Source organism: Pollicipes pollicipes, unplaced genomic scaffold, assembly GCF_011947565.3.
Source record: "Pollicipes pollicipes isolate AB1234 unplaced genomic scaffold, Ppol_2.1 Scaffold_4219;HRSCAF=4965_pilon_pilon_pilon, whole genome shotgun sequence".
NCBI lineage: Eukaryota > Metazoa > Arthropoda > Thecostraca > Pollicipedomorpha > Pollicipedidae > Pollicipes > Pollicipes pollicipes.
The window spans coordinates 2,240,280-2,267,163 of NW_023596448.1; the positions used below are offsets into that span (position 1 = coordinate 2,240,280).

The following is a 26,884-nucleotide window of genomic DNA, read 5'->3' on the forward strand; positions in this document are numbered from 1 at the left end:
CCTCCAGGCGCCTCTCATGATCTCTTGCGGAACACAAGACTGACAACAGGTGTGATCAGAGTGACAGACAGCAGCGCTTACGCATAATGCCTCGTCACGAGACCGAGACCAGTGGAGCTGGCTCCCGCTTCGGCTCAATCCGGCAGCGGCGGCCTCTGACATCAGCGGACAGGTGGCGCAGGCGCAGCGCTTGCCGGATCCGATGGCCGACGGCGTGGCCACGAGTGCGGCGGCCGGAGGCGCTACAGGCCGCAACCGCTAGCACAGCGCGCAGGTGCCAGACCCGCCGCGGCTCCGTCGGCCGTGCAGCTGCTCAGAGAACGCCTGGTACCCCGACTCCTTCACGCGCTGCTTCACCGACTTGGCAGCTCCGCTCCTCTTCACGTCCTCGAGAAACTGCCGCACGAACGGCGTCAGCGCCTCGCGAGCCGCCGCCTCGAGCGGATCGAACACATGTGGCGAAACCTGGAACTCAAATTTCTCACGCTCGACGGCAGATGGCGCTGCCTGCCACAGGCCGCCTGCTGCGCTGTTCGGCGTGACGTAGGTCTGCAGGATATGGTCGGCGCGCTTCTGTGTACCGTCCGCCTGCTGCTTGAAGAGCGCAACCTCGTCTAGCAGCTCGATGTGCCGGTGGAAGCGTTGAGGACGATTGTCCCAGCTGTCCATGGAGCGAAGATAGCCGTAAAAGCAAGCTTTACCCTCCTCCGATTCCAAGATGCTGCTCAGATCGGTCCATGACGCCACAGAGTTGGACATGACCGAGCGAGGATCAGACACTGTGGACACAGGGACACGGCATGTTACGGGCGGTGATCTTAAGGCGGCGTAGTTGTTTCCCTACACAGGGATCACTGAACAACGTTTTTCAGCCACATTAGCCAGGGTTCATAGCAACAAGTTCGCTGTTGGACGAGTCACGGTGAAGTCACGATATCGTTAGCAAACGGCCGGCGTGAGTATTGACGCCTTCTAGCGGGGAACCCTCACAGTGATCATACGCTAGTCGATAAAATTACGGCTGGATGAGAATGCCATCCAGAAGAGTTCACAAAGAAAACCGTCAGAGACCGCGAGCACGGCTATAGAGATACAGAATGGTGGTTTAAGCAACTATGAGATCTGCATTGTTATGTTGTCAATTAGCCATGGTGAAACATCATATCTTTTAAGTTCCTTCTGCGTAGATTCCTTCGGCAGCGTTAACAATAAAACCCGGAGTCATCATGCATTGTTCGTATCGGTAAACGGTAACACATGCCCCGATTTTATAGCCTTTAGTTTGCCGCATGAACATATTTGTATAAAAAGGCTACCCCGGCAACGACGTAATCGACATAACATGCATAAAATTCTCCAACATTACTTAGTTCTCACTTGTACGTTATTTCGGCATTGTTATGAAGACTGCAAAGCACACGACACGTTTTCAAGCAAGTCTACCAGAATACAGCATTTGCAAATGGCTCCTAATACAGCCGCCTTACGAAAAGGTGAACAGCCCTCATTCCACGTTAATTGGATTAAACTCCGCTCCGCGGAGTTTAATTGGATTACACCACTCCGCCTTCATGCCCCGTGAGCCAGTGCCAATCTCCGTGATCCATCCCGAATACCGTGCCCATCACTGCAGCTGCGGGACACGTCTAGTGAAAAGACAAGCGGCAGCCACTGCACCTCACGCAGCCGCTGCACCTCCCACAGCCACTGCACCTCCCGCAGCCACTGCACCTCCCACAGCCACTGCACCTCCCGCAGCCACTGCACCTCCCACAGCCACTGCACCTCCCGCAGACACTTCACCTCCCATAGGCCCCGGAGAAGTGCGAACAGCTGGCCTTACAAATCTGACCTGAACAGGGCCGCCGGGCGGTCGGGTGGGACGGTCAAGGTCACCGGTCAAGGTCACCACGTGAGGATCACGTATGAGGGCTAAATCGGTCGAGGCTGGGCCTCGTGGATGATTCGCCCAGGTGTGGGACTTAACCAAGTTGACACTGAAGCATCTCCTTCAGCAAAACTCGACAAAACAAGACAAAAATAGATATATTGTCCTCCATTTATGTTGAAGTTGGATCGGTTCCAGGTAATAAGCAGGAACAGCTGATGGTTTGTATACCCATCAGATTTAACTGACATGTAATACGTATTCTGTCAAAGCGCTTTTCTGATTGAATTGTCTTAAAAATGCGCGGACAGCGGGTTTATTTCTTCAAATCCACTAGATACTGCATGTCACATACCGCGTGAACACGTGCTGCAATGCTCGCCACAACTTCCTGGTCCGCCGACGCGTAACCGAACGACGGATGACAATTGTTCGTTCTCCACAGCTCAACCCCCGAGCGTTTCACCCTCTGCTGAGTGCACCGCCTCCCCTCTCGTCACCCTCCCTCCTCTGACGTCACTAGCGTTCTCTGACGTCACGCCAGCTGCGTCGACAGCGACGCTCGTTAGCGGACTCCCCTGTATCATCCGCGCGCAAATATTTGCATCTGGCGTTGATTGAGACGGCTCTCCCCCGTGCTGAGACGTAATTAAAACGGAACACGCGACGCTGGAGCGGAGGCGCAGTGTAATTTGATTCTGTCAGGGACAGCGAGGGACGGGGCGGGGCGATCGGAGGGAGACCCTCTCCGAGAACCCCGCCTGGGCGCGCGCGCCAGATGTCGACGGTCTCATCGGGAAATCGGATCTCCGTCGCCCTGGCAACAGATGTAAACAGTCGTGGGCGGGTTGTCGCTGCCACTGACGCCCAGCTGTACAGTGTCGCCGCGGCGGGGGCCAGCTGTTCAGCTGCTACTGTATGCGATCGCAGCTCGCTAATGCCACCAGTTCCGCCGTCGCTGCCGGCTGAAGGTGCTGGCTAGTCCCGATGTAAACGGGCAAAATAAATTGCAACGCAAGTGGCCAAGACGTTAAGACGAGTCATAAATGGTCAACCAAGTTTCTCATTTCATTTCATGGACCTCATTCGATGGCCATGATCAATGCGCTGAAATATCTCGGTACTGCGAACAGCATGCTTAAAGCTAAAGCACATGCTGATTTGGCAGCGAGCAGCAGGCATCTTAAATGAGCCACGTACCTGCCCCAGACTCATTGCTAAACAAGGTCTACTGCTCAACAAGCACATTAAACAAAGTTTAGTGCGTCAGCTAATTGCCGCCAACTGCCAGCCACTGTCAATCATTCAGAAATCAGATAGTTCATGAATCAGGAAAGCGTTGGAGGAGAAATAGGCATTTTAGTACACATGGCCATTAGTCATGATAGGTCACCATGCCCGTGGGCTCCTTGTTGTAGTCAGTGATGGCCATATTCACTGCACATGCTTTGGGGTATGCACATACCCAACTGTGTACACTGTAAGGTCTGCCTTTGCGTTTAGTCGGATAACACGTACATGTAACACGTAACACGATAACTATAAACACATGGTTATTTGGAGCCAGCTGATCTTATATGATAGCCTTACAAGATATAAACCTTACACTAGTGAAGATATAAGCCTTACAACTGAAAAAGTGAAAGCACACCTCGCTCAAATACACCGTGGCGCAGTCACAATTTCGCCCAAGGAGGTGCTACAGTAGGTCAGAGCCTTCCTCCCTTCCTCGCCTCCTATATGGCCCAGTTTTTTAGATGTCAGGGACCTTTTAGGCTCAGGCCCCTACTTTAATACCTCGGGTTTTTTTATTATGTTTCAGAAGCCCTAAGGGCTATCTCAAGGTTGTGTTGCTTCAGGCAATAGCTTATCACGCGGAATTAACTACCTATTTGTTGGTCAAGAGATGACGTCACTGTAAGCCAGCCTGTCCAGGTCAGTTGTCATTCGGCCGCCCTTTGAGAGGGATTCAGTTCCTCGCCTGGTCGGCCTGGAGCATGGACTGACGTCACACTCTCAAGAGCTCGTGGACATAGACCCCTCATCCGCACACGATGTCGAATTTCTGAGTGAATTTTTCTGGCGCACGCTGCCGACATCTCCTGGATGCTTCGTGTACTACAAAAGAAAATGAAAATACATCGAAATCCCTGTGGTCTGTTTGCCAGCTGTTGTTCGTCAAGCATCATAATTTTGATACGATGTATACGGCTTTTTCAACATAAAGTCTGTTCTTTTTCAACATAAGCCTTTTTCAAAGTCTTAGTAAAAAAAAGTCAAAGTCAAAGTCAAAGTCAAAGTCTTTTTCAACATAAAGTCTGTTCCCTTTTTCACGTTTGATGTCAACGACGTGTTACACGGTAATATCACGATAATAATGCTGGTGTCCGGTGTGACTGCTCATGTCCGTCATGACTGCTGATGCCCGTCATGACTTTTGATGTCCGCCATGGCTGCCGGTGTTCGTCCTGACTGCTGAGGTCCGCCATGACTGCTGGTGTCTGTCATGACCGCTGGCGTCCGTCATGACTGCCGATGTCCGTCACGACTGCTGGTGTCCATCATGACGGTTGCGTGACTGCTGGTGTCCGTCATGACTGCTGGTGCCCGTCATGACCGCTGGTGTCCGTCATGACTGTTGGTGTCCGTCATGACTGCTGATTTCCGTCATGACTGCTGATTTCCGTCATGACTGCTCATGTCCGTAGTGACTGCTGATGTCCGTCACGACTGCTGATGTCAGTCCCGACTGCTGGTGTTCGTCATCGGCAGCGGCGTCCGTCGGCAGCGGGGGAGGGGGGGGGGACGCCTGGGTAGCCGGCGGCGTGTGCCTCAGACCGTCAGAGCCGGCCTCAGCGCCGCGGCTGTGATCCCCGCAAAAGAGGCGGCCGGTGTGATACAGCACGTGCGCTGCGCTACTGCGGCAGCCGCCTCAGCGCCGCGGCTGTGATCCCCGCAAAAGAGGCGGCCGGTGTGATACAGCACGTGCGCTGCGCTACTGCGGCAGCCGGCCTCAGCGCCGCGGCTGTGATCCCCGCAAAAGAGGCGGCCGGTGTGATACAGCACGTGCGCTGCGCTACTGCGGCAGCCGGCCGCTGTCAGAATTGCAAAACAGGGGCGTGGCGCGAGGGTGCGTTCCCAAGAGACAGGGGAGGCAGGGGAGGCCGGTTCCGCACGAGCCGCCGAACAATGCCCAGGCGACGAAATGACAGTGTGTACCCTTTCATTTACTGGCCGACGTCAACCATCGATTGGGCTGCACTGGTGCGGAAATTTACGAGCGAGATAAGGGTACCGGTGTTGATTGCTGTTGCAGGTCGCTGGCTTTTGATGCAGGGGAACTATAGGCCGTCGGAGCCAGCGAATACCTCCGTCAAATAAGTTTGGAGTGGAGGAGGGGGCTGAGCCGAGAAAAGTAGCCAAATCTTCCCCAAAACGCGTCTTAAACAGGTTTCTCCCCGGATATAAGCAACGTTCTTCTCAAACTTGGGGAATTGGAGCCGCCCTCCCCCCCCCCCCTTTCCGATGATCCAAACAGATTGGGGAGCTCTACTTCTGACCACCGCTAGAGATAAAGCGTCGGAAAGCTTTGCCATGATAGGTGAAGGACACAAGATAACAATACCGTGAAATATCTGAAATGATTTCTCCATCCTGATGCAACATACCTTACCTAGCCAGCACCGTCATCAACTGATTTAACTGTAAATTTGATTTTTTTCAAATTCAAATTCAATCCGCGATTTTGTGGTAGCCGCAACATGCAGCTTATTGGTAGTAGCGGTGCGCATTTCCATTGGTTTCCGTCTGATTCCTACTGAAAGAGTGTCAGTGATGCCATTTAACAGCCGTCCAAGATCAGGGCCGAACCGCCGGAGAAGCTGGGCACTGGTCTGGCCGAACGCTGCAGGTAGCAGGCATCCAAGGCAAGGCCGAACCGCCGGAGAAGCTGGGCACTGGTCTGGCCGAACGCTGCAGGTAGCAGGCATCCAAGGCAAGGCCGAACCGCCGGAGTAGCCGAGCACTGGTCCGGCCGAACGCTGCAGGCAGCAGACATCCAAGACAAGGCCGAGCTGCCGGGGTAGCCGAGCACTGGTCCGGCCGAACGCTGCATGTAGCAGACATCCAAGACAAGGCTGAGCCGCCGGGGTAGCTGGGCACTGGTCCGGCCGAACGCTGCAGGCAGCAGGCATCCAAGACAAGGCCGAGCTGCCGGGGTAGCCGAGCACTGGTCTGGCCGAACGCTGCATGTAGCAGACATCCAAGACAAGGCTGAGCTGCCGGGGTAGCCGAGCACTGGTCTGGCCGAACGCTGCATGTAGCAGACATCCAAGACAAGGCCGAGCCGCCGGGGTAGCCGAGCACTGGTCTGGCCGAACGCATGGATCCGTGGCTGCCAGGCTGAGATACCACCCTGAGCTGAGCCGAGTCGGAGAGCGGGGAAGACAAGGCGCTGCGGTGAGTGGTGACGCCCCACTGGTCTGGATTCTCGTCGGGAGATAGCAGATGTTCGAGGAACCTGCGGTGGTGGGATAATCCCAACATTTTAAGTGTAAAGAGAAAAACAGCATGTACCGCTGCTCCGACTGTGGTAATGATTATTGTATGGCATGAAGTGGGCGGCGACCAGACGACCCCGTGACGCCGCTGGGTGTTACGCACACCGCCAATGCACATAGACGCCGCGCGAAAACAGGGACACAATCCGGATTGTCAGCGGCTTAAACTGGATAGATGACATTCATTGTCATTGGCGGCAAAAGGGTGGTCGTATTTGACAACCGTTAAAGTAGCCGATGGGGGAAAGGCAGGCGTGCCCTCCCATTCCACTAAAATGGCTTTTATTCGCTATATTATTCGTGAGGTACACCTTTCCCGCATTTGGCCGGTTACGAAGCGTCCTTTCAGGGCGCATGACCGTGCCAGGTCCGGATTTTCCCTCACCGCCACCACTCTCCGGAACACGGCCACATCCCAGTGACCATATCAAGTGCAGCTAAAGAAACACGCGGGAAAATTTTCACATCGTAAGCCCAGTTAGTCGCCTATACGCCTCATGCGGTGACATCGAATGCATCTCATAACTACTAACTTCAGCACACAAATGGCTCCCTGTAAGATTATGTTGAACTGCGTCCATCTTGTCATCGTATGAGGCTATCGCTAAGTAATCCCGAAATAGTCACGGTGATTTATTACCGATAATGGCCTTGCTAACGACCCATACATTTTCAGATTCGATTAGTCGATCTTAACGGACTTCATCACACATGTCACACCATTACATAAGTATACCAGATGAGAATGACTTATTCATAGTGTGAGATAATAAACCCAGTAGCACGCACTGATCCCTCCGTATAGTTAATGACCGGATAGCGTGTCCCCCGTCCAGCTGAGGGGTTGGTGTGGTTTGGGTTGCTTCAGGAGGGAATTGTGAGAATCGTCATGTCTAGAGCAGCTTTCCACATAAAAAGTACATCAATAGTTATTCGTGACCTTTTTCATCACATCTGATGCTTGCTTCAAAATCTTCAAATGTGAAATGTTCTCATCACAGCGAAGGTTTCACCTTAGCTTGTCCTCAGCAACGGGCGCCATCCGAGTACAAGTGGTCCGTTTTGCGACGCGTCTGCTTACCACAAAGCGCCGCAAAAACACAGCAAAATGCCAATGGGTAATGAAAGCTGCAAAGCACGGTTACGTGGCGACATGATATGCATCATTTTACATGCGCATAACATGGCCTGGTATACAGCTTGATAATGACGCGACGCGGACTTCTATCTCATAACAATGGTCGAAACTGTGAGATAATAACTATAAGAATAATAATAACAAATAATGATGACGAATGATATGATACATATGCAATCTGATAATTTTTAGAATAATAACTAATAAAGTAATCAAAACGAAACTATGAGAAACTTTAACTGAAAACAACAGCATAAATGTGAGCCTTCAGGTTCCTGAAGCTCCTCTCCTCATACAGAAAATGTTCCTTACTTTTCCCACTAGCCCCCTCCCAACAGATGCAAGGTAAGTTGGTTGTCCTGGAGCACATCCCATCACGACCAAACAGCAGTCATTGCTTATGGCTCTGCACTGCCTGTTGACTGCGGCGGAAAGTACGACGGCCGCAACATTTTTGCAGTGAAAATATAAACAAGCTTAAGCATGCGACGCCTTTGCCGGAGCACTGCGCCGAAGTGTTCCCGACATTCCGCCATCTACGCAGGCGTACGTCACTGATCGCCGCCTAACATTTGTCAAGACCGCAGCAAAACTCTCACACGCAAAACTAAAGAAGGAAGTGTTCCCTATAACAAGCTAACGGGATGCGTACTTGGCCGACGCTAGTTATCACGCGCAGCATATATCATATCACCAATCCCGAACCAGCGGCCAGCCCACAGCCAGCGCCCAGTCCACAGCCAGCGTCCAGCCCAGCGCTGACGAGACGGGACGCCGTCGAAACGCGGCGGAGAGCTGGGTCGGCGCTGGGTGGTGCTGTCGGCGCTGGGTGGTGCTGGTCACCCGTGCCACTGGGTCGGCGCTGGCTATTCACGTCAGCGCATTTGCCAGCCTCTCGGCCACCAACAGCTGGGGTGATACTGAGCCGGCCGTGACTTGAAGAGCCGACCGGCCGACCGACACGGCAGGTGAGTTGGCGCGGTCAGACGCCGCCGGCGGGCCAGCTGTTTTACCGTTACTTCCCCCCTCTCCCTCACCACCCCTCCCCTGTCCGGACGCCTCCCGTTCTCATTAGCAGCTCGGACATTAGGCCGGTATTACCGGTGCATTATGCAGCAGCTGACATTGATTGGGCCGGTACGCACGGCCGAGATTGCTCCACTGACGGGGGCGGGCGAGGCAGGTGCCGGCCGTGGAGGGCGAGGGGGACGCTAACCCCATTCATACCCGACACCCTCCCCCTTCCTCTTCCGTTCAGCTTACTGGCAGCTTCCGGTTTTTATGCTGACACATCGTGCGGGCTTCCGGAGCGGAGTACAGTCCGGCTTCTACGGGTTTCCGGAGCGGAGTACGGTCAGGCTTCTGCGGGCTTCTGGAGCGGGTTACGGCCGAGCTACTGCGGGCTTCCGAAGCGGGTTACTACCGGGCAACTGCAGGCTTCCGGAGCGGGTTATGGTCGGGCTACTGCGGGCTTCCGGGGCGGGTTACGGCCGGGCTACTGCAGGCTTCCGGAGCGGGTTATGGTCGGGCTACTGTGGGCTTCCGGGAGCGGGTTACGACTGGGCTACTGCAGGCTTCCGGAGCGGGTTGCGGCCGGGCTACTGCGGGCTTCCGGAGCGGGTTACGGCCGGGCTACTACAGGCTTCCGGAGCGGGTTATGGTCGGGCTACTGCGGGCTTCCGGGAGCGGGTTACGACTGGGCTACTGCAGGCTTCCGGAGCGGGTTACGGCCGGGCTACTGCGGGCTTCCGGAGCGGGTTACGGCTGGGCTACTGCGGGCTTCCGGAGCGGGTCACGGCCGGCTTTCCGCGCTCAGTCGCGTCCGTTTGGTACCTACAGGGACTGGCGCATGTTGTGTCGTTCAAAAGGGACAGACAGGCTGCCTCTGCATTGGAGTTCAAGTGAACGAGTGGCTACAGCGATCGGGAGGTCAGGAGGTCGGGGTCGCGGGTCAGGGGCCAGGAGATCGGGTCCCAGGTCAGGGGGTCTGGTTCCTAGGTCAGGAGGTACGGGTCAGCTATCCTTCACGAAATGTCATGTTGCGTCCAGTTCTGCCAGGATGCAGCCTCAGTTGTCCATGCTATCAGTACAGTTAAGGGCCTCCACACAAAAGTATTTGTGCTAACTGATGAAAGAATTTCGATTCTAACTGGCCTGAGATTCGTAGATTTCACTGCAAAGGGCTCAACCGACCAGAAAATCCAGTGAGGTCAAGTTTTCACGCAGGACGTGAGTCATTGAAAACATCGCCATGGGTGGCAACAGACCTACATGTCAGGCATTGTAAAACATCATCAAAACTACATGGACTCGCCTCGAATGTAGGCGCAACGATATGACTGCAAGTTATACCCTCAATTATCTTTCGAACTGTCTCTCGTGGTCACGGACCCGAAGGAATCTTGCAAACAAGTCTTGCGAATTTAGTCGAGATTGGTTCACACAGTGAAGCTACTTACGTTAAAATTTTCCAGCCTCCTCAATATCTCGGCTTTGAAAAGTGCATACCATACGCTCAAACCCTTTCAGAAGAAGGCAGTAGTTATATGCATACAAACGCACATCAAGGTGTTAAAATCTTTAACATCTTCCATACCTTTCCACGACGTTGTACCGAAAAAAACCTCCATGGAAACCGATGCAATCAAGAGTTAGTTAGTCCGGTTCTAAAACCGACATGGTGTGAATATTTCTGCACGATCCCCTAGCTCTAGTTTTGAACATTTTAGGTGAAATCCGGTGAAAAAATAACAGCACCGGTGTTTTGCCTATGGCCGCATATAAACTTAACAACTAAACCTCACACTCCGCCATGCCACGCACTCCGCGCTCCCACCCCGCCGAAGCCACCGCACATCGACGCGGCGACCCCGCGAGTACCGCCTTCCCCGCCGCGCGGCTCCTTTGACCGCCAGTCAGCGGACGCCATTTTGTGTCAGCGTCGATCGTCGCCGCCGACGCGGCGGGGCCGTCGGTCTGTCGATACCGACAGCGTCGTCGGGTGGGCAACTGACCTGCCGCGACGGCGCATCGGTCAGCTGACTGTGGGCCAGGCGAAGATTTCGGTGCTTTCCGGGCCGGAGGTGCTCACCCGCGCTGGCCGAACCGCCTGCGTAATTCGAATGCCAATTTCAATTATTTTTCTTTCTTAATTTTAGAATGAGACCTGTCGGTTTTAACATGCGGTCTTCGGATGCTGCGCGAGAATACTTCAATGCAGGTCGTGATGCGCCTCCCACTACGCCAAATCTTTTCAAAACAGTTGATATTTTCGCACCCCAGCTTCGGCCTCTGAACCGTCACTTTGAAGTGTGACATGTGCCTGTGCGGGCGCCGTGCTGTTGTGCCCAAAACAAAAACCCACTCACTTCGATGGACGGTTGGAATGATTCTTAATGGAACACAAGCTTAGGATCAACATGGTGAATGTAAATTTGTATTTTCCCTTATCCTGTCCCGAGAAGGGTCAGCACGCGCGTGCGAGTGCACGCACTCATTCGGCAGCTTGCTACAAGTGCGGCGATTACTAGTTCTATCTCGACAGCAGTTGTCAAAATACACCAGACCGTATCCGTTAGCTGCTTAATTCCTCGCCCGAGGGCATGGAGTCGCTGGGCAGTAGAGTTTGCAGCCTGCTCTACATTACCTCCTTGCCGCTTTTCTTCTCCCTCTTTCTATCCCAACCTGGCCCCGCAATCTCCTCTGCACTTGCTCCGCCGCGCTAAAAGCCCATTAATCTCAAAGCATTTGCCCTGAACGGCGCGCGCCTTTCTATTAATCTAGCGCGTGATGACAGATCGGTGTCACTGATTGCCCATTGGACCGGCGTGAGCCCGAGACCACGGCCGATAGAGGGGACTGCCAGGCGTGGCCGCAGTCGACACCATATGGCAGCCCGCCAGCCGCCGGCGTCAGCGCATATGGCGGCATTAATAACGCCGTGATGAAGTGGCGCCGGCCGAAATCAATGCTCGTTTTCGCGCCGGCACGTGCTTGGGACGAGATAGGGGGAGAGAGGGGAGGAGAAGGGAGGGCGATGAGGCAGCGCCAGAGTGGGTGCCGCGGTTCGACTGCGCTCACGCTGAGATCTCGTCGCGGCCTGGAGCTCCACATCCGGCAGTTTTTCCATTAGGGCAATATTCAGGACCAGATTAGGAGCTCGACCTCCACGGCCGATACTGGAGCGCGAGCGCCGCTTCTATCCGCTCAAATGGGATCCGTGGCGCAGCAGACCAGTAGATCCCCCGCAGATCCCCAGGGCCGACGCTGGGGCGCACGTTCGGCCGCCCCTCTCGGCTGCCCGGGTGCGGGATGAGCCCCGGTGAGGCCAACAGCATGCTGGTGGATCCCATGGGATCGGACGGGATCCGATGGGATCGGGGCAGCCGGGCCGGGCGGCTCCCGGACGCACGAGCCGGCGCCTGATGGGGCTGTGATCGAATGTCGGGCGCCGATCTCGGGGGAGATGCCGGCGCGGCCTCGTCACTCGCTGATGAAGGCCTGATAGAGCGGGCGGCGCGTGGCCGCCGTCGGAGCATCAGAACAGATGGCCTAGGGGCGCACCCAGGCACGCCGCCAGCGATGGGCGCCCAATAGAACTAAGGTCGTCGTTGCAATTGTCACATACCCGGGATTGCTGTCATATTTCACCGTTCCGCCAGGCGTTCGTGCCCAGGGAGAGCAAGGAGCCAACGCACCAAAGACAAAGCTATGAAACAACACGAAGCAAAGGCTTAAGTATTCTTGTTAGCCAAAGTTCCTCACTTTTGAGTTTCGTCGCCTCGTTTGGCGCTAGTAAGGTCATGACCCCACACCCCGCCCCGCCCCGCCCCGCACCACCCGCCTTGGCCCGCGTCTGCCCTAGACGACCCCCTGGCACGGATTCAGTGGCGGCAAGGAAAAACGCGTTTTTCACAAGGCTTGTAACGACAGGCACCACACATGTGTCGCCGTCACCAGAATATGCCGGTCCCTGGCCGCGAGAGGCGACGGAAGAGGCACCAGAGAGAGGCACCAGAGAGGCACCAAGAGAGGCACCAGAAGCCACGACCATGCACGGCAGCGCAGAGTTGCCAGATGGGGAGAGTAATGCCGAGCTGGCCGTGAGAGCTATGCAATAGCTGCAAAATCCTACACGGATACACGGAAATCCTAACAAAATCGTGCACCGCACGCATAAACTGTGTCGATGTCTGATACGGTTTGCGCCCTCAGCTCCAATCAAGCAGCGTTCCACATTTGAGGTGCATCAAGGTGTGTCCATTCGGCGTGAATTCCAGCCCAGTTTCCTGCACCTGCGCCAGGTCTCCTGGTCATAGTCGCGCACCGCCGGCATCAGGTTCCCAGGCTGCCAGCGTGGTGTTAAGAATTCCGTCTCGTGCGGTCCCGTGCGCACGCTTGTCCGCGTTTGTTGCGGGCCGCGTGGCGGTGACTTGGCACGACTCCGATAAACACAGGGAGGCGGCGGCCGGGCCCACCGCCAGACAAGCAGCTGTGTAGCACTTGCGCGGTGCCGCTGGCCTGGCGGCGTGGTGCAGACGTCAACAGCTGTTTTAGTGGGGGACGATTGAGCGCTTGCGGACATCTGTGGTACGCCTGTCGTGTACCCTTGTGCGCCGAAAGCCACCCTCTAAACACTCGTGACTGCTGTGGTTGCTGTGCACTGTAGCGCTCATATGCACTGACCGCATGCCTGTGCACGCCCTCGCCATACCGCACGCTACTGCGGGGCTGCTTGGCGTTGTTCGCCATGATGATCTCGTGTGCACGGGGTGGGGGAGGGGGACGGCGGGACGGCGGGACACTGATCCCAACGGGATAGGGCTCGTCACGCGGTCGGCGTATGTGACGTGAGCACCGGGTTCGTTGGTGTTTGCTCTGCTGAGAATGTGATGTCCAAGATGCGTTGAACACAACAGCATGCTAGTCACATGAAACACAACTGCGTAATATGAACGGTGACGGTAGATTAGTAGATGGGGCATTGCAAGGACATTGGTTTGATGAACATCAGTGGCAAGAATCTGACACAACGAGAATCGTCATGGAATCCGCGTGCTGGAGCAGGTTTAAGCGTAACTGTGGATGGCTGCGATGCGCTGCATGCAGTCGACCGAGCGAGCCGACCTGTTCGAACGGCAACGACCGCGAACACAAGGCGGCCGAGCCGTTAGGAAGTAACAGGCTGAGAAGACGAGAAGGCGGAGACCAGCCACCAGGGCCTCCGACGGAACTAACACACAACCCGGTCTCGGAAGCCCGCGTCCACCGCGAGGCCTTCCGCGATAGGTGAGAGGCCCCGGCGGCGTGTGAGAGGCCCAGGCGGCATGTGAGACGACCCGGCGGCGACGGAGAGGCCCCAGCGGCGGCGGAGAGGCCTCGGCGGCGGGCGGAGAGACCACGGCAGCGGGTGAGAGACCCCGACGGCGGATGGGAGACCCCGACGGCGGGTGAGAGACCTCGACGGCGGGTGAGAGGCCTCGGCGGCGGATGGGAGACCACGGCAGCGGGTGAGAGACCCCGACGGCGGATGGGAGACCCCGACGGCGGATGAGAGACCTCGACGGCGGTGAAGCAGCTGTTCAGAAGCCACTGGGTGACAGAAGCGACCCAGAGACAGCAGCACTGGGCCAAATATGACGCCTGGTAAAAGTGAGAACCACGCGCTGAGAACCACTCGAGGAGAGCGTCGCTCGGGAGACCGCCAGTTGAACGAGATCAGAGAGCAGCCAGAGGAGAACGGCGGCCATGTTGGATCGGTTCCGCTCGCCGAATTTCACAGCTCAGGGCGGACGGCTGGGGCGCGGCGCGCCTCCCGTCCATTGTGCGACAGGGAGCCGGCGACACGCGCTGTGCACAGCAGCGCCGGCTCCAACGAATGCTGGGTAGCGGGTCGCAACTACCGGCGCGAGGCAAACACAGGAGCAGGAGTGTAGGGTAAACATGAGCTCACTGGAGAGGCACACTCGGGACATCTCCATAAACACGGCGAATCGGGAGGCTAAACAGCTTCACCGCCTCTGTCGCGCTCCCACCTCTCGCCTCAGCTTCCGAATCGCGTTGGTTCTATTTTTCTTGATCTCGGAATCTTAACGAGCACGCGACTCCATGTTTGGGCCATGCCAAGTGTTTTGGGCTCAGCCACAATACGAGAAATGCTCGTTCGCCGTCGATCTGAACCATAAGTGGCGTTGGCCTGATCTGATACGGAGACGTGCACACGGAGCTGAACTCCCTCGCAGAAACAAACCCTCCGTCTTGTTTGGCCGTGGCTCGGCTAACCGCTTCCTCCAGACCCCACCAATGCGCCCACCACGTCCATCGCCAGAACCGTCCACGTCCGACGCCTCCACGCCGCATTCCAGTCGCCCGGCTCGTGCCGCGGCCCCCACAGTGAACGCGCCGCGTCCGCCAGTCATACATCCTGATTACAGGCCGGCCGACTCGAACGGCCTGTTCCGGGGGGCGGACGGCGCGTGCGGCTTCGGTGTGACCCGGGGCAGTTGGGGCCGGCCAGCGAGTGATTAGATTTCCGGCGCCTCGTCGATCCGACAGCCGGCGCGACGTCGCCGTCGTTACCGACGCTGTTCAGTCGGGGATGGACGCCGGTCACACCCCCCGCTCACGGCGAGGGGAACACCTGTCCGGAAGGGAAAGCCGGGATTTGCATACGGGCGTGCGTCGAGGGTGCGGTGGCGACAAGTGGCGGTGTTTTATGGAGGGTTTGTTGCGGGTGCGTATTCGCGATTGGCATGCTCGCAAAAGGCTCCGTAAACTGGCTGTCCCTGCCGCGCATTTTATTCCGCCCCCACCGGTAGCACGAGTCCCGCGCTTGGCTAAACCTATTGCGTCCTTTTCGGATGATTGGGTGCGAAATATCCAAACTGCTTGGACCTTAAGCGTGAATGAACAATGACAATCATCGCAACTTACCCATCCTCGACCAACCTACAGATTCACGCGCTCTTTACATTTCGGCGCAGAGAGTGGTTGAACTGTTCATCTGGTCAAAAAGCAGAGAGCGATTAAACTGTTCATCTGGTCGAAAAGCTCGTTTGCCGCAATTCGGGATCGAGCCACGTCTTCCAAGCGGCCGGTCCCTTGGACGAGGTATGCGACCGAGGGCAAGACCAGATACAGCTTCGTATGTGAGATGGAGGGACGGGTGCCGAATGTCGCTTTACGAAAATCCAGCTGAGAGGAGACGACTGCTGCCTTTTAAGCAGGCTCGCAGGGTTGTCACTCGTCCGGGGTCCACATCATACAGTCGGCTGACGGCTAGCGGACGGTGTCAATCCGCAGGCGCGCAGCCAGAATATTATGAACGGAGGAGCCCGGACCCTGCTAAGCACGCATCGCGCCGATTTTCCATTAACTTTCCATTAAGAACCATATGTGGGGAAAAAAATCCGTGTCTAAGGAGGCGGGGACCCCTTGACTGTGCCCCTGTCAACATGATGCAGAGCGGTCCTGACATAGCATTGCACGACGTGAGGAAAACCTCCGCTTGCCCCCGTCTGGCAAGGAAGCTGACGGCGAGCCCAGCCGTAAGGCACGAATGACACTGCCTGGTCGGTGGACGCCGTGTCTAATCAACAGGCTTTGCTGAGCGTTCGCCCTAAACACACTGGCACCCCAAGCAAAACATTCCGGGAAACATTCTTTCAAATCGGTGTTCGCAACACATGACGTCGACATGGCCAACACCATCATGGATAGCAAAGGAGAAATTTGTGAATCAGACATCCCGAAGGGATCGATATAAATCTATCAAAACATACGAGTTTGAAATTTATTTGGGATCGGACACAAATGACAGCGGCATCTCCTTCCAATGGCCATGATTGTCAGCATTTATTTTCCCACATTCCCCACGCGTGATTGGGCCTGTTTCAAACCAGAGTGCCTTTTCGGAATTAATAATTCCTACCGTCGCTGGGATAAGCGGCAAACCCCAATATTTCTCCCCCAAACTCCTTGGTAGATAAATGGAGAAGCCTAATGATGAGCCGGTCCAATTAAGTTTCCACCCCTCCTCTCCGCTCGCTTTGTTAGCTTACGCTTCACGCCACATTTGCCGCTATCCCCACCAAGATCACGTCAAATGGAACTTCCAGTCTCCATTCCAGCGGGCTCGGGGGCTGCCGCAAACAACGGGCCCGCGCCGGTCCCTTCCCCGACCCAGATTTCACAGATATCGCTTCAACGCGCAGGTACGCTAGAGGTCACGTGACCAGCGCGGGCCTGAGGAGCGGAGTGAGTTTATTACCACGTGACAGCGGGCCCCGCGTGCGTGTGTGGTCCACGGACCTCCCGCTGAGGAGACAGCCGCACGCGCGGCGGGCCGACGGCAAAGCACAGAACGGGAGTAACTCAAGACATTTTCCGGCATGAGGGATTCACGTCCAGCATGGCGTTTACCATACATCAGCGCATAATACTGCACTTCCCGCGGAAAAAATACAGCACATTATTCATCGTGCCTTACATACGTCGGACAGATGTGGTGCATGCTTGATGTCATATATCGGACAAATTTTTAGGAAAATGGTATCTGACCTACGAGCAATGAAACTTTTCAGAACCTCGGCATGCCCTTGTGGGGTATGCACGCCGTTGAAATGCTATAACATGACATCTAGAAGGTTCCCGGCACAGTCATCTAATTCCAAAACAAGGATTTCTAGCAATCTGTTTTGTTTTGTTTTTTAGATGATCACCGGATTTCATCCTGATCCGTATTTTATGTTGCATCACGTTTCACCAACATATTCAACAGGTGCTTAAAGTCTCCAACCTTCGTTTACAGGGATTGTGAAGCTTCTCAGAACATGTGATATCTCGTTAGTGACCCAGCCTTGAGAGGCACGTCGTCCTCCGACGATCATGCCCATTATCGTAACCTTCATCCCAACGTCAGCCCATTTCCTGAACGTTGCGTGGAGACGGTGCCATAAATAGCCGGACCGTTAAACAAAAATCCTCGGCCGGAAATCAAACATATCGAAGACGCGGGGTGCCGTTCGCCTGGAAACAAAGCTTTAAACGAAATTAGACCTCTTGTCACGGGACATCAAACAATTTGACCACCAAGCGGAGGCCTGAGTGACCGGGGCACACAATAGCAGGACGCTGTGTGGAGGCCAGCGAGCAGAACAGACAATACATCCGGACTGCTGAGCGAGCGGGAAAGCGCCACTTGCTCGCGGGGCCTCCTTTTACTGGGCCCGGTGGGCGATCGGGAAAGACAAACATCGTAGCAATAAACTTCAAGGCAAGGACACACTTTGTAGAGTAGTTCGGTACCCTACGCAGTTAATTCAGCTGGACTTGCCCTATTAATGTGGACAATACTAGGTCAGGAAGGCCTAATTGTCGAATCGAGACACCTTTCTTGGCAAAATGAATGCGCAACATGGCTAAATTTGCCTCACCATGATGTGCCATCTCATGCTTCATGCTCCGCACTACATGCCGCAGAAAGAATATATACACAGAGAGACAGAGGGAGAGAGAGAGAGAGAGGGAGAGAGGAAGAGAGATAACATACACATATAAGCATACATATATGTGTTTATATGTGCATAAATGCACACACACACACACGCACACACACACACACACACACACACACACACACACACACACACACACACACACACACACACATATATATATATATATATATATATATATATATATATATATATATATATATATATATATATATATATAGCAGACCCTTCCTCATAGCAGGCGTCCGTCGTATTTCCGTTCCCACAATGCGTGAAATGCCTTTGAGAAGCTCCGCCAATACAGATACAATTACGTGAGCGAAGATTCCCCGTTATTTTTCACAACCTCAGCGTACGCTGCTGACTGCTGACACAGCTAGCAGCAACCAACAAATCAATTTCGCACCGACCAGCAGCCAGCTCCGCTCACATTCAGCAGCTGGTCGTGCTCGCGTACACGGTGGGTTACGCGCGTCTGGGATCGGACGCGTCGTCCAGCGGCCAGCGGCGGCTCGGCTCGGCGGATAATAGAGCCGTCGTGGGCGGCGGCGGTGCCCGCGTTTGACCCGGCGCGACCTCACGCTAATGGTCGCTCCGCGAGCCTCTGGTCACCGCCTGGTCGCGACTAAGGTGGAAGTCCAGAGCGAGTCCGCGAGGCCTGCGTAGGAAAAACGGTGCCGCAATGTACGAGAGGCGGCAGTGTGTATGCTGCACAGCACTGGAACAGCATGACCGCTTGGGTGGTCTTTCAAATGGGAGGATTATAATAACTTATGACGCATTAGAAAATTTGTGAGGGCTCGCCATACCACCCCGTGGCCGTGTTATGGGGCCCCGGAATCTCGGCATGGTAGCCGGCCCCACAAAACCGTGACCCATTTGTCACGCTTTGTGAGTATGCCAGTCACGCAAACCTGTGATGCTGGCGCGACGGACTCGTCGCAGCCAGTGTCCCTAACGGAACATTTCAAAACCAACCTAAAACGCACCACAGCTCAGCCAAGCTCCTGGATTTAACTGAGTTTTACGACACAATCCTTGAAGTCAAGCCTTTTACCTTCCATGTGACGAGCAGCACGGGCGAATCATTGTGGACAGCCAATGAGCGCGTCTGTGTGGCTTGCATGCCCCTTCGAAGACATCCTCGCGTGCATCACTCGATCCCTCAGCTTTCTAGAACTACGCACAGCAAATGGAAATAACCTGTTTGCCCATCACAGCCATCTTGCAGGTGAGGGCCGAGCTGTCCGAAAGCATTCAGTTTTGCACCACCAGACGTGTAATCTCGTTTCCGTTTCTTAACGATATGCGTGTTTAATAGACGTAATAGCACTAAAGTCTATTAGCCCTCGAGCGTGTGGCCCAACAGCGGGTGTTATTAGCTAAACGCTGCTTGCCCTGCAGTGAGGCGAGACAGCCCCGTCCGTTTCCCAGGCGCGGTTTCAGGCTGGGTGCCCAGTCTATATGGGTGGCCGGCCAAGGTGAACGGTCCAGGCCAGGGCTGTCGAATAAGTCCGCTCCCGACTGACGGAAAGCCATCAAAGTCTCTCTTCATTTCTCCCGTTCTATGCCTATTCTTTTCATTTCCCAGCTCTCTTCTCCGCGGACCGCGAAAAACGAGCAGGGAAAACCGCTGGCATGTGCTGCCGAACTCCGAGACGAAAGCCAGTGATGTCCGAAAGCCAGTTCTTTGCTGGGCGTCAGAAAACTAACAGCTTGTCCCTAGACGCACGGGACATCCAGATATTCAAATAACATTAACAGGAAGTTGCAACTGGCTTCGTACAATCCTGTAGGCTCCTCCTGAGAGACGAAGCGCGAGGGTGGGGCGTTGGGTAGACGCTTTTTTGTCCCTTTTCCAGAAAAACACCGTCGGCTCGACCCCATTTTTATAACACAGTTTTTGCTGAGACGGGGAAGGAAAGCAGCCCCTCCCCTCCCCTCACCTCCCCACTCCCATAGTCCCTGGCTTGTGGTAACCGGTGAACAATCTGAGTTTGTTTATTTCTCGAGTTTTTGGAAATGCTCGCAGTAAAAACAACAGCAAAAAAACTCGTACACTCTCCTTCGTGCTTGGACCGCCGGTTCTCCACGCGGACTGAGTTCGGGGAAAGGAGGTTCTGGCTCTGCTCACCGGACCGCGCATCGTGCGTAGCGACGTCACACAGCCGCCAAGCCGTCACGGATGCGATGCGATGCCATGGGCGGACCAACAGTGACGTCACACAGCCGCCAAGCCGTCACGGATACGATGCGATGTCATGGGCGGACCAACAGACAGATTTTCGGATAAATAAACGGTTTTTCGTGTCTCTGATATTTTTTATGCGAGTGCATCTCATCGAGTGGCCGAGACAAACACCACGGGAGCCAGCATCACCTCCATCGCCCCAACCAAGAGCTACGAATATTCCCCCATGCGTCCACATCGAGCGAAGCGCGACGGCCGGTGTGTAGACGGTGCGCTGAGAGTCCGTGGCGCGCGCTGTGGACGCTCCTCGCATTGGGCATTCAGCACTCAGCCCTGGACCCATCCCGCGGCCGGTGCTGACCTCGGCAAAACCCGCGCAGCCCAGGGCCCGTTCGGGATGCTGTTAACATACACAAAAACACGCCGCCGCCTCCATTTGCGTATGCATACACTGCAGGCGCCTTCGGTGGCGGTGGAAAGAATCAATGCCGGCAGGGGATGGTAACGGGGGCTCTGTAAATCACTAGGGGAAAACAAAACGGGCCGCCCCTCGCCCGTAACCTCGCCGACAGGACGCTCAGTATATGCAGATTGACTTCAACGGAGCAGTCTTTGAATGCGCAGGTACCGGTTTGGTTCGACGCCGGAATGCGCAGGTGCCGCTTTGGTTCGACGGAGCAATCTTTGAATGCGCAGGTGCCGCTTTGGTTCGACGGAGCAATCTTTGAATGCGCAGGTGTCGCTTTGGTTCGACGGAGCAATCTTTGAATGCGCAGGTGCCGCTTTGGTTCGACGGAGCAATCTCTGAATGCGCAGGTGCCGCTTTGGTTCGACGGAGCAATCTTCGAAGGCGCAGGTGCCGCTTTGGTTCGACGGAACAATCTTTGAATGCGCAGGTGCCGGTTTGGTTCGACGCCGGAATACCGAACGGCGGCTGTTTGCCTGCTGAGTCTAGAGAAAAAAACCTGCTGTTTATCAGCATAAGTCATGCGTTTTCAAATGGCAGTAACAGCCCAAAAACTGCATGGAGCAATTCAGTGGAGAAATTATAGCGATACCTTGTAAAATATTATCGAAGGAGAGCACATTGTTTATATTCAAAGCTATTTTTACAGAGAACGCTACGATTGCAGCTTATTTACGACCAAATTTGAAAACGCAGCGTACACGAAACAAGCCAAAAACTTTAAGCTTTATGATAAATGAGCGTGATGTGCTTTAAGTAACCTAAAAAGAAGAAGAATGAACTGAATGAATCGCTGAATCTGAACTGAATCGCTTGAGCTAGTATGCTTGATTGAATTGTTTAAATCAATGCAATTCACCGAATGGCAAACGAAAGAACGAACATTGTAGCCGAAATGTCTTATCCGTCTTCCATGCAAGGCATGTATCTGGCCGCGATGCCACAGTCGGCACGGCTGGTTGCCTGTGCTCAGCTCCCAGCGAGCTGCGATGACCACTGTGTGTCGGTGAGCAGTCGTGGCCGGGGCCCGCCTCGCTCCGATCAATACGGCGCCGCGGGCGGAGGTGGAGGCGGGGTTCCACACCCCACAACATGGCCGCCCGCCCGCGACACCTCCAACCACCAGACAGCGCCCGGCACCCGGGGGCGCGCTGGCGGCGCCGCTCTCCGCTCGTCGTTTGGACGGAATCGGTTGTAGACACAACCAGCCGTCATACATTCCAAACCGGTTACTCCCTGCAAGCGCGGCAGCGGCCGCCACAGTGTGGAACAGGTCTGTCAGCCACCGAGATACGAAAGCCGATAAACCGATCCAAGGAATTACGCTACCTGAACCGGGCAGGTGCAGCATCCGTCTATCGTGTTCATGCGCAAACATGTGCGTCATCCGGCATTATAGCGACGCCATCTCTGTTGGCCGAGCACTGAAAGAAGGGCCGTGCGTTGTGGCGCCAATACAACAGCAAGGATAGCTTTATTGGCTCTGAAAAACCCGTTCCGTACGTTAGTAAAACGTAAGATGGAATGATCTGGACATGGGCTTAGTGGCTCAAACTGCCGGCATGCAATGCAACATTAGGCATGTACATTAAATACTTGTCGCTTGTTGCAGCGTGACTCAAAACAATGGGCGCCTTGCAAAACTGGACGTGAGTTTAAAACAAATAGAGCGTTCGACACCAGAAATCAATGTCGGTCTTCCTCACACAAATGTGTCAGCGCTATCACAGGACACTGAGTAAACAGAAGCCCGCTGGCCGCATCCATCGCACTCACGCTACCGGTGGCACGCTGATACGAACGCCCTGTACGAGCTCGAGGCGCGGGACTGGCTCTGCGAGGTGGCTCCGACGTACGAACGCCCTGTAGGAGCTCGAGGCGCGGGACTGGCTCTGCGAGATGGCTCCGACATACGAACGCCCTACACGAGCTCGAGGCGCGGAACTGGCTCTGCGAGATGGCTCTCCGCAAACACAGAAGGGAGCCCCTGTATCACCGACAGCGGAGCACGTTATAATTACGGTTTTATGTGCGCGTCCTCGAGGGGAGAAGCGCCCATTTGCATCTCGGTAATTAATTCCCGCCGGAGGAGGCTCGTCGGCAGCCGTTGTGACGTCATCACAAATAGACGCGCCGTTGGTTTTGTTGGCTTTCGATCAGCGAGACGGTACCGTTCGCAAGCATACAGCTGGGGTTGAGGATGTTTGCCATGAAAACGGCAGCGGTGAAGATGACAGGAAGTGCTCATGGAAGCTGTGGGTTTGGCAGTGACTGGACGGTTGGGGCTCTGACGCGGGTCTGAAGTCGGATGAGAGACATTCAGTGATTTCTTTTAATGCAACACCAACAAAAGTAACGTTATATTCACGCAAGTTGGAGGAGGGAATGAGGGGCATCGGTGAAACTCATACGTGCTGCTCGGTGTAACTCAGCCAACATGAAGTAATTCTAAGGAAGTAAGTAATAAATCTGAGTAAATGTATGAAGACCATCGCAGCACGCATCTGGGTAAGTTTGTACGCACGCTCACCGTTTTAGAAACATTGACGACCTACAGATTCAAACAACATAAGCCTTTTATCGCATAAATCTAAACGTACCGCAAAACAAACGGAGTGTTTTGCGGCGCACATGCAGCACGGGATTCAAGGGCGGACGCTGGGGCACGTCCCTCCCCCATTCCAATTTCTACAGTCTTGAGGTGCATGCAGACAAATTTCGACAATTAAGAAATTGAAATACACGCGTGAAAAGAAGCGTATTGAAAAGATGCGATAACATGCACCATGCAATATAGTTTTCACGGCCGCGGTGCGCTAAAAGGGCGTTTTGAGTAAAAATTAAAATACGATGAGTCACGTACCCCCACCTTCACGACAGGATAGACACGCTGCTACGTGCAGGGTGCTGGATACCGGCTGATGGAACCAAGCCTCCGAAGAATGCACGGGGGTAGCAGCACCGTCATTAGGATTTCGCCTCTGCGGCACACTTTCCCATCAGTCGAGCTGACCAGGGCCTCGTATCGCCGCATCGACAGCCGCAGCCCCTGTTTCCAGTTGCACAGCGTGGGCCGCGCTTTGCTGGCTGTCGTCGCCTGGCGGATTCACACACGACGTGCCGGGACTTTTCACCGGTCCGCCGGCGCGCGTGACTTTCCCACGGCCGACTCCTCCGCGGCGAGATGTCACCGCTGACCGCCAGGCCCAGCTGCAGCGGCGACCTCTCCCGGATGGGAAGTCACGCTTGGGGGAGGGGGAGGGGAGGGTGGCTCGGCATAACTCCATCATTCTGCACCCTGACACTGAGTTGCATACCAGGAAGGAAATTACACACGGTAGAGTGGTTTGAGTGCATAGCCCGAAAAAGCAAGGGAACAAAATTAGAGGTAGTGGCTCTGCCCGACATAAACATTTCATCGGCCCCGCCCTGCCTCATCAAGCGCCTATCAGCATCTGCATGAAATGCAAAGCGTCATGAGGTAATCGATCCCCATCTAATGACCTTGACCGGCGGTGCATGCAGGACGCCGCCGCCGGCCCGGGCGCCGCCGCACACCGTAAACATCAGCCACCAGCCGGGCCTAGTGACCGCTGCTGGGGCGTCAGCTTCCGCCCCGAGCTGGTGCGGGACACTGGCCGACTGCGGTGAACAGCCCGAACAGGCTTGGTTGGCGACAGACCTCCCGACATACACCGGGCGTTCGCCGCCCAACAGCTGTTGAATGAACGCTTGTAGCTAACTCGGAAACATTGGATCAGAGACAGGCTGTCACCGTGGTTAAGCTTTTTAGCCCAGCAAGGTAGAATCGTGATGGCTGCGGCGCCTATGAAACTTGTAGACAAGGGGCAACTGCCACCGCGCCCAACGCTAAAGCCTGGCCTGACCCACTGAGCCTCCATTTTGTTTTGGCGTCTTGACTTCTGGACCTGCCAAGGTCACAGCTCAACTCTCCCCGATCGAGGAGGAGCAGGACACTCTAAGTTGAGCGAAATGGGCTAGTCTGAAAGCGCAAGTCGTTGTTTCAGTTATGGACAACTGCTTACCTCCTTCCGTTCCTCTTTGGCGGGATTTTCGCCAGATGTCACAGGAGAACGGCGCGGAGGAACCTACGCTCAGCCAGCGTCACACCAACATACGGGACCTTGGCTTCTTTCGTCATATCCCAGGGAAAGAGCGCATGGCCGAAATCCCAGCGGCAAGAAATATCTTCAATCCCCGTTGGCCTCAGAAATTCGTTTAATCCGAGAGCAGAGCTGGCTGTTTTTAAAGGCACCTGCCCTGGTTGCGCGCCGCCCCGGGGGATTCGGACTCTCACCGTGCCTCCACGAGCGCCGCCGCTGGCTCCGCCCCTGTCGGATGACTGAATCACAGCGCCTCTCTATGCACACTGTACGACGTATCCACTATCAGCGAAGCCCGCTTCAACCACCACTAACCGGACACTGGACTCGAACGCCTCCTCCGATATCCGCGATCTTCTCTCGCACCCGCCTCTAAAAATACAGCGGCACTTCTCGCACCTCTAGCTGCACTCGGATCGCGCTCGGACCCGGCTGGCGATGACCCGGGCCGCTCCGGTCCCGGATCCGGACGGCGCGGCAGACCGAGCTGCTCTGCGCGCGGCGCCGCCGGCGGCCGCGGCCGGCGCCGGCGCCGGTTGGCTGATGGACCCGAAAGCCGGCGCCCGCAGGGCGACTGAGCGCCGCGAGCACGGCCGACGCCAGGTCCGTGACCGACGGCGCGAGCACAGCCTACACCAGGTTCGTAACCGACGGCGCGAGCACGGCCGACACCAGGTCCGTGGCCGACGGCGCGAGCACGGCCGACACCAGGTCCGTGACCGACGGCACGAGCACGGCCGACACCAGGTCCGTGACCGACGGCGCGAGCACGGCCGACACCAGGTCCGTGACCGACGGCGCGAGCACAGCCGACACCAGGTCCGTAACCGACGGCGCGAGCACAGCCGACGCCAGGTCCGTGACCGACGGCGCGAGCACAGCCTACACCAGGTTCGTAACCGACGGCGCGAGCACGGCCGACACCAGGTCCGTGGCCGACGGCGCGAGCACGGCCGACACCAGGTCCGTGACCGACGGCGCGAGCACGGCCGACACCAGGTCCGTGACCAACGGCGCGAGCACGGCCGACACCAGGTCCGTGACCGACAGCGCGAGCACGGCCGACACCAGGTCCGTGACCGACGGCGCGAGCACGGCCTAACACGCCGCGCCTGTTTCAGGCCGGTTACCGCATCCACTGCTTTTGATCTTATTTTGTGTGGGAAATATCCCTCCCGATATGACACAGGTCGCACATGAGTTCAGAGAAATGCAATTGAAGCTGAATCATTGTGTGCTCAACAATCACACCCAGCCACGATGATGAAGGCAGTTTGTAGGTCTTCTGCTTGCAGCCGTTAACGCATGTTCCGCTAATGTTCCGCTATGTCAATTTTAATTCTCTTTTAAGCAGGGCGTTTTGTCGGCTTGAGCCGCTACATGTTCACCGAGCTACCTGGGGAGCAGTTCAATACCTGCGAGCATTCCACGTGGGGTATACAAATGCGTCGTGGGGTATACAAATGCGTGTGGCTTTATGCAGAAGCGATGATCACAGCTGATGGTGGCAATGATCTAGGAAAAGTAGCTAGATTATACGTGCTGCAGTGGTCCGACAGATCTGGTGGCACCGGTGGGGTCGGTTCGGTCTGTGGCCGGGTAACTTCCGGTGGTGGGTTGGGGATTTTTGTGCTTTGTCTGCACGACCTTGCACCAAAGCAGACCAGAGCCCAGTAAAGGTGGCTAGAGATTCGGAAACCTCTAGGACGTGTTCACATCTATTATGGCACGGCTGTCCCTGAATAAAGAAATCGCTTATCTCTGTCCTCTAAACGGTGTCACCGCACCAATCCGACATTTATCTGCTCTAGAACTGGTTGGTGTTAAAACAAAAATTCCTTTATTTGCTGTTTGTAACGGGATTTTCTCCGGATTTTACGTGGAAGATTCTCTTGTGCATGTATAGGGCTAGTGCATTGCTATAAATATGGCAACGGTCGTTAATGCGCCGAGTTAAGGGAAAGGAAGGATTTAAACGTCGCACAGTGGTAAGAGTTCGAGCCA

The 26,884-nt window shown here is 55.3% G+C and overlaps 1 protein-coding gene across 1 annotated transcript; it reads right to left on the reverse strand.

Annotated features, from left to right (window-relative positions):
• On the reverse strand, nucleotides 1–25,350 carry LOC119095295 (uncharacterized). The gene is made up of 2 exons (XM_037218152.1): nucleotides 25,280–25,350; nucleotides 1–779 (listed from the first exon to the last, which is right to left on the reverse strand). Exon 2 carries the CDS (start codon nucleotides 757–759, stop codon nucleotides 259–261), a length of 501 nt encoding a protein of 166 aa, XP_037074047.1. The 5' UTR covers nucleotides 760–779; nucleotides 25,280–25,350; the 3' UTR covers nucleotides 1–258.
• Between the last annotated feature and the right edge of the window lie 1,534 nt (nucleotides 25,351–26,884).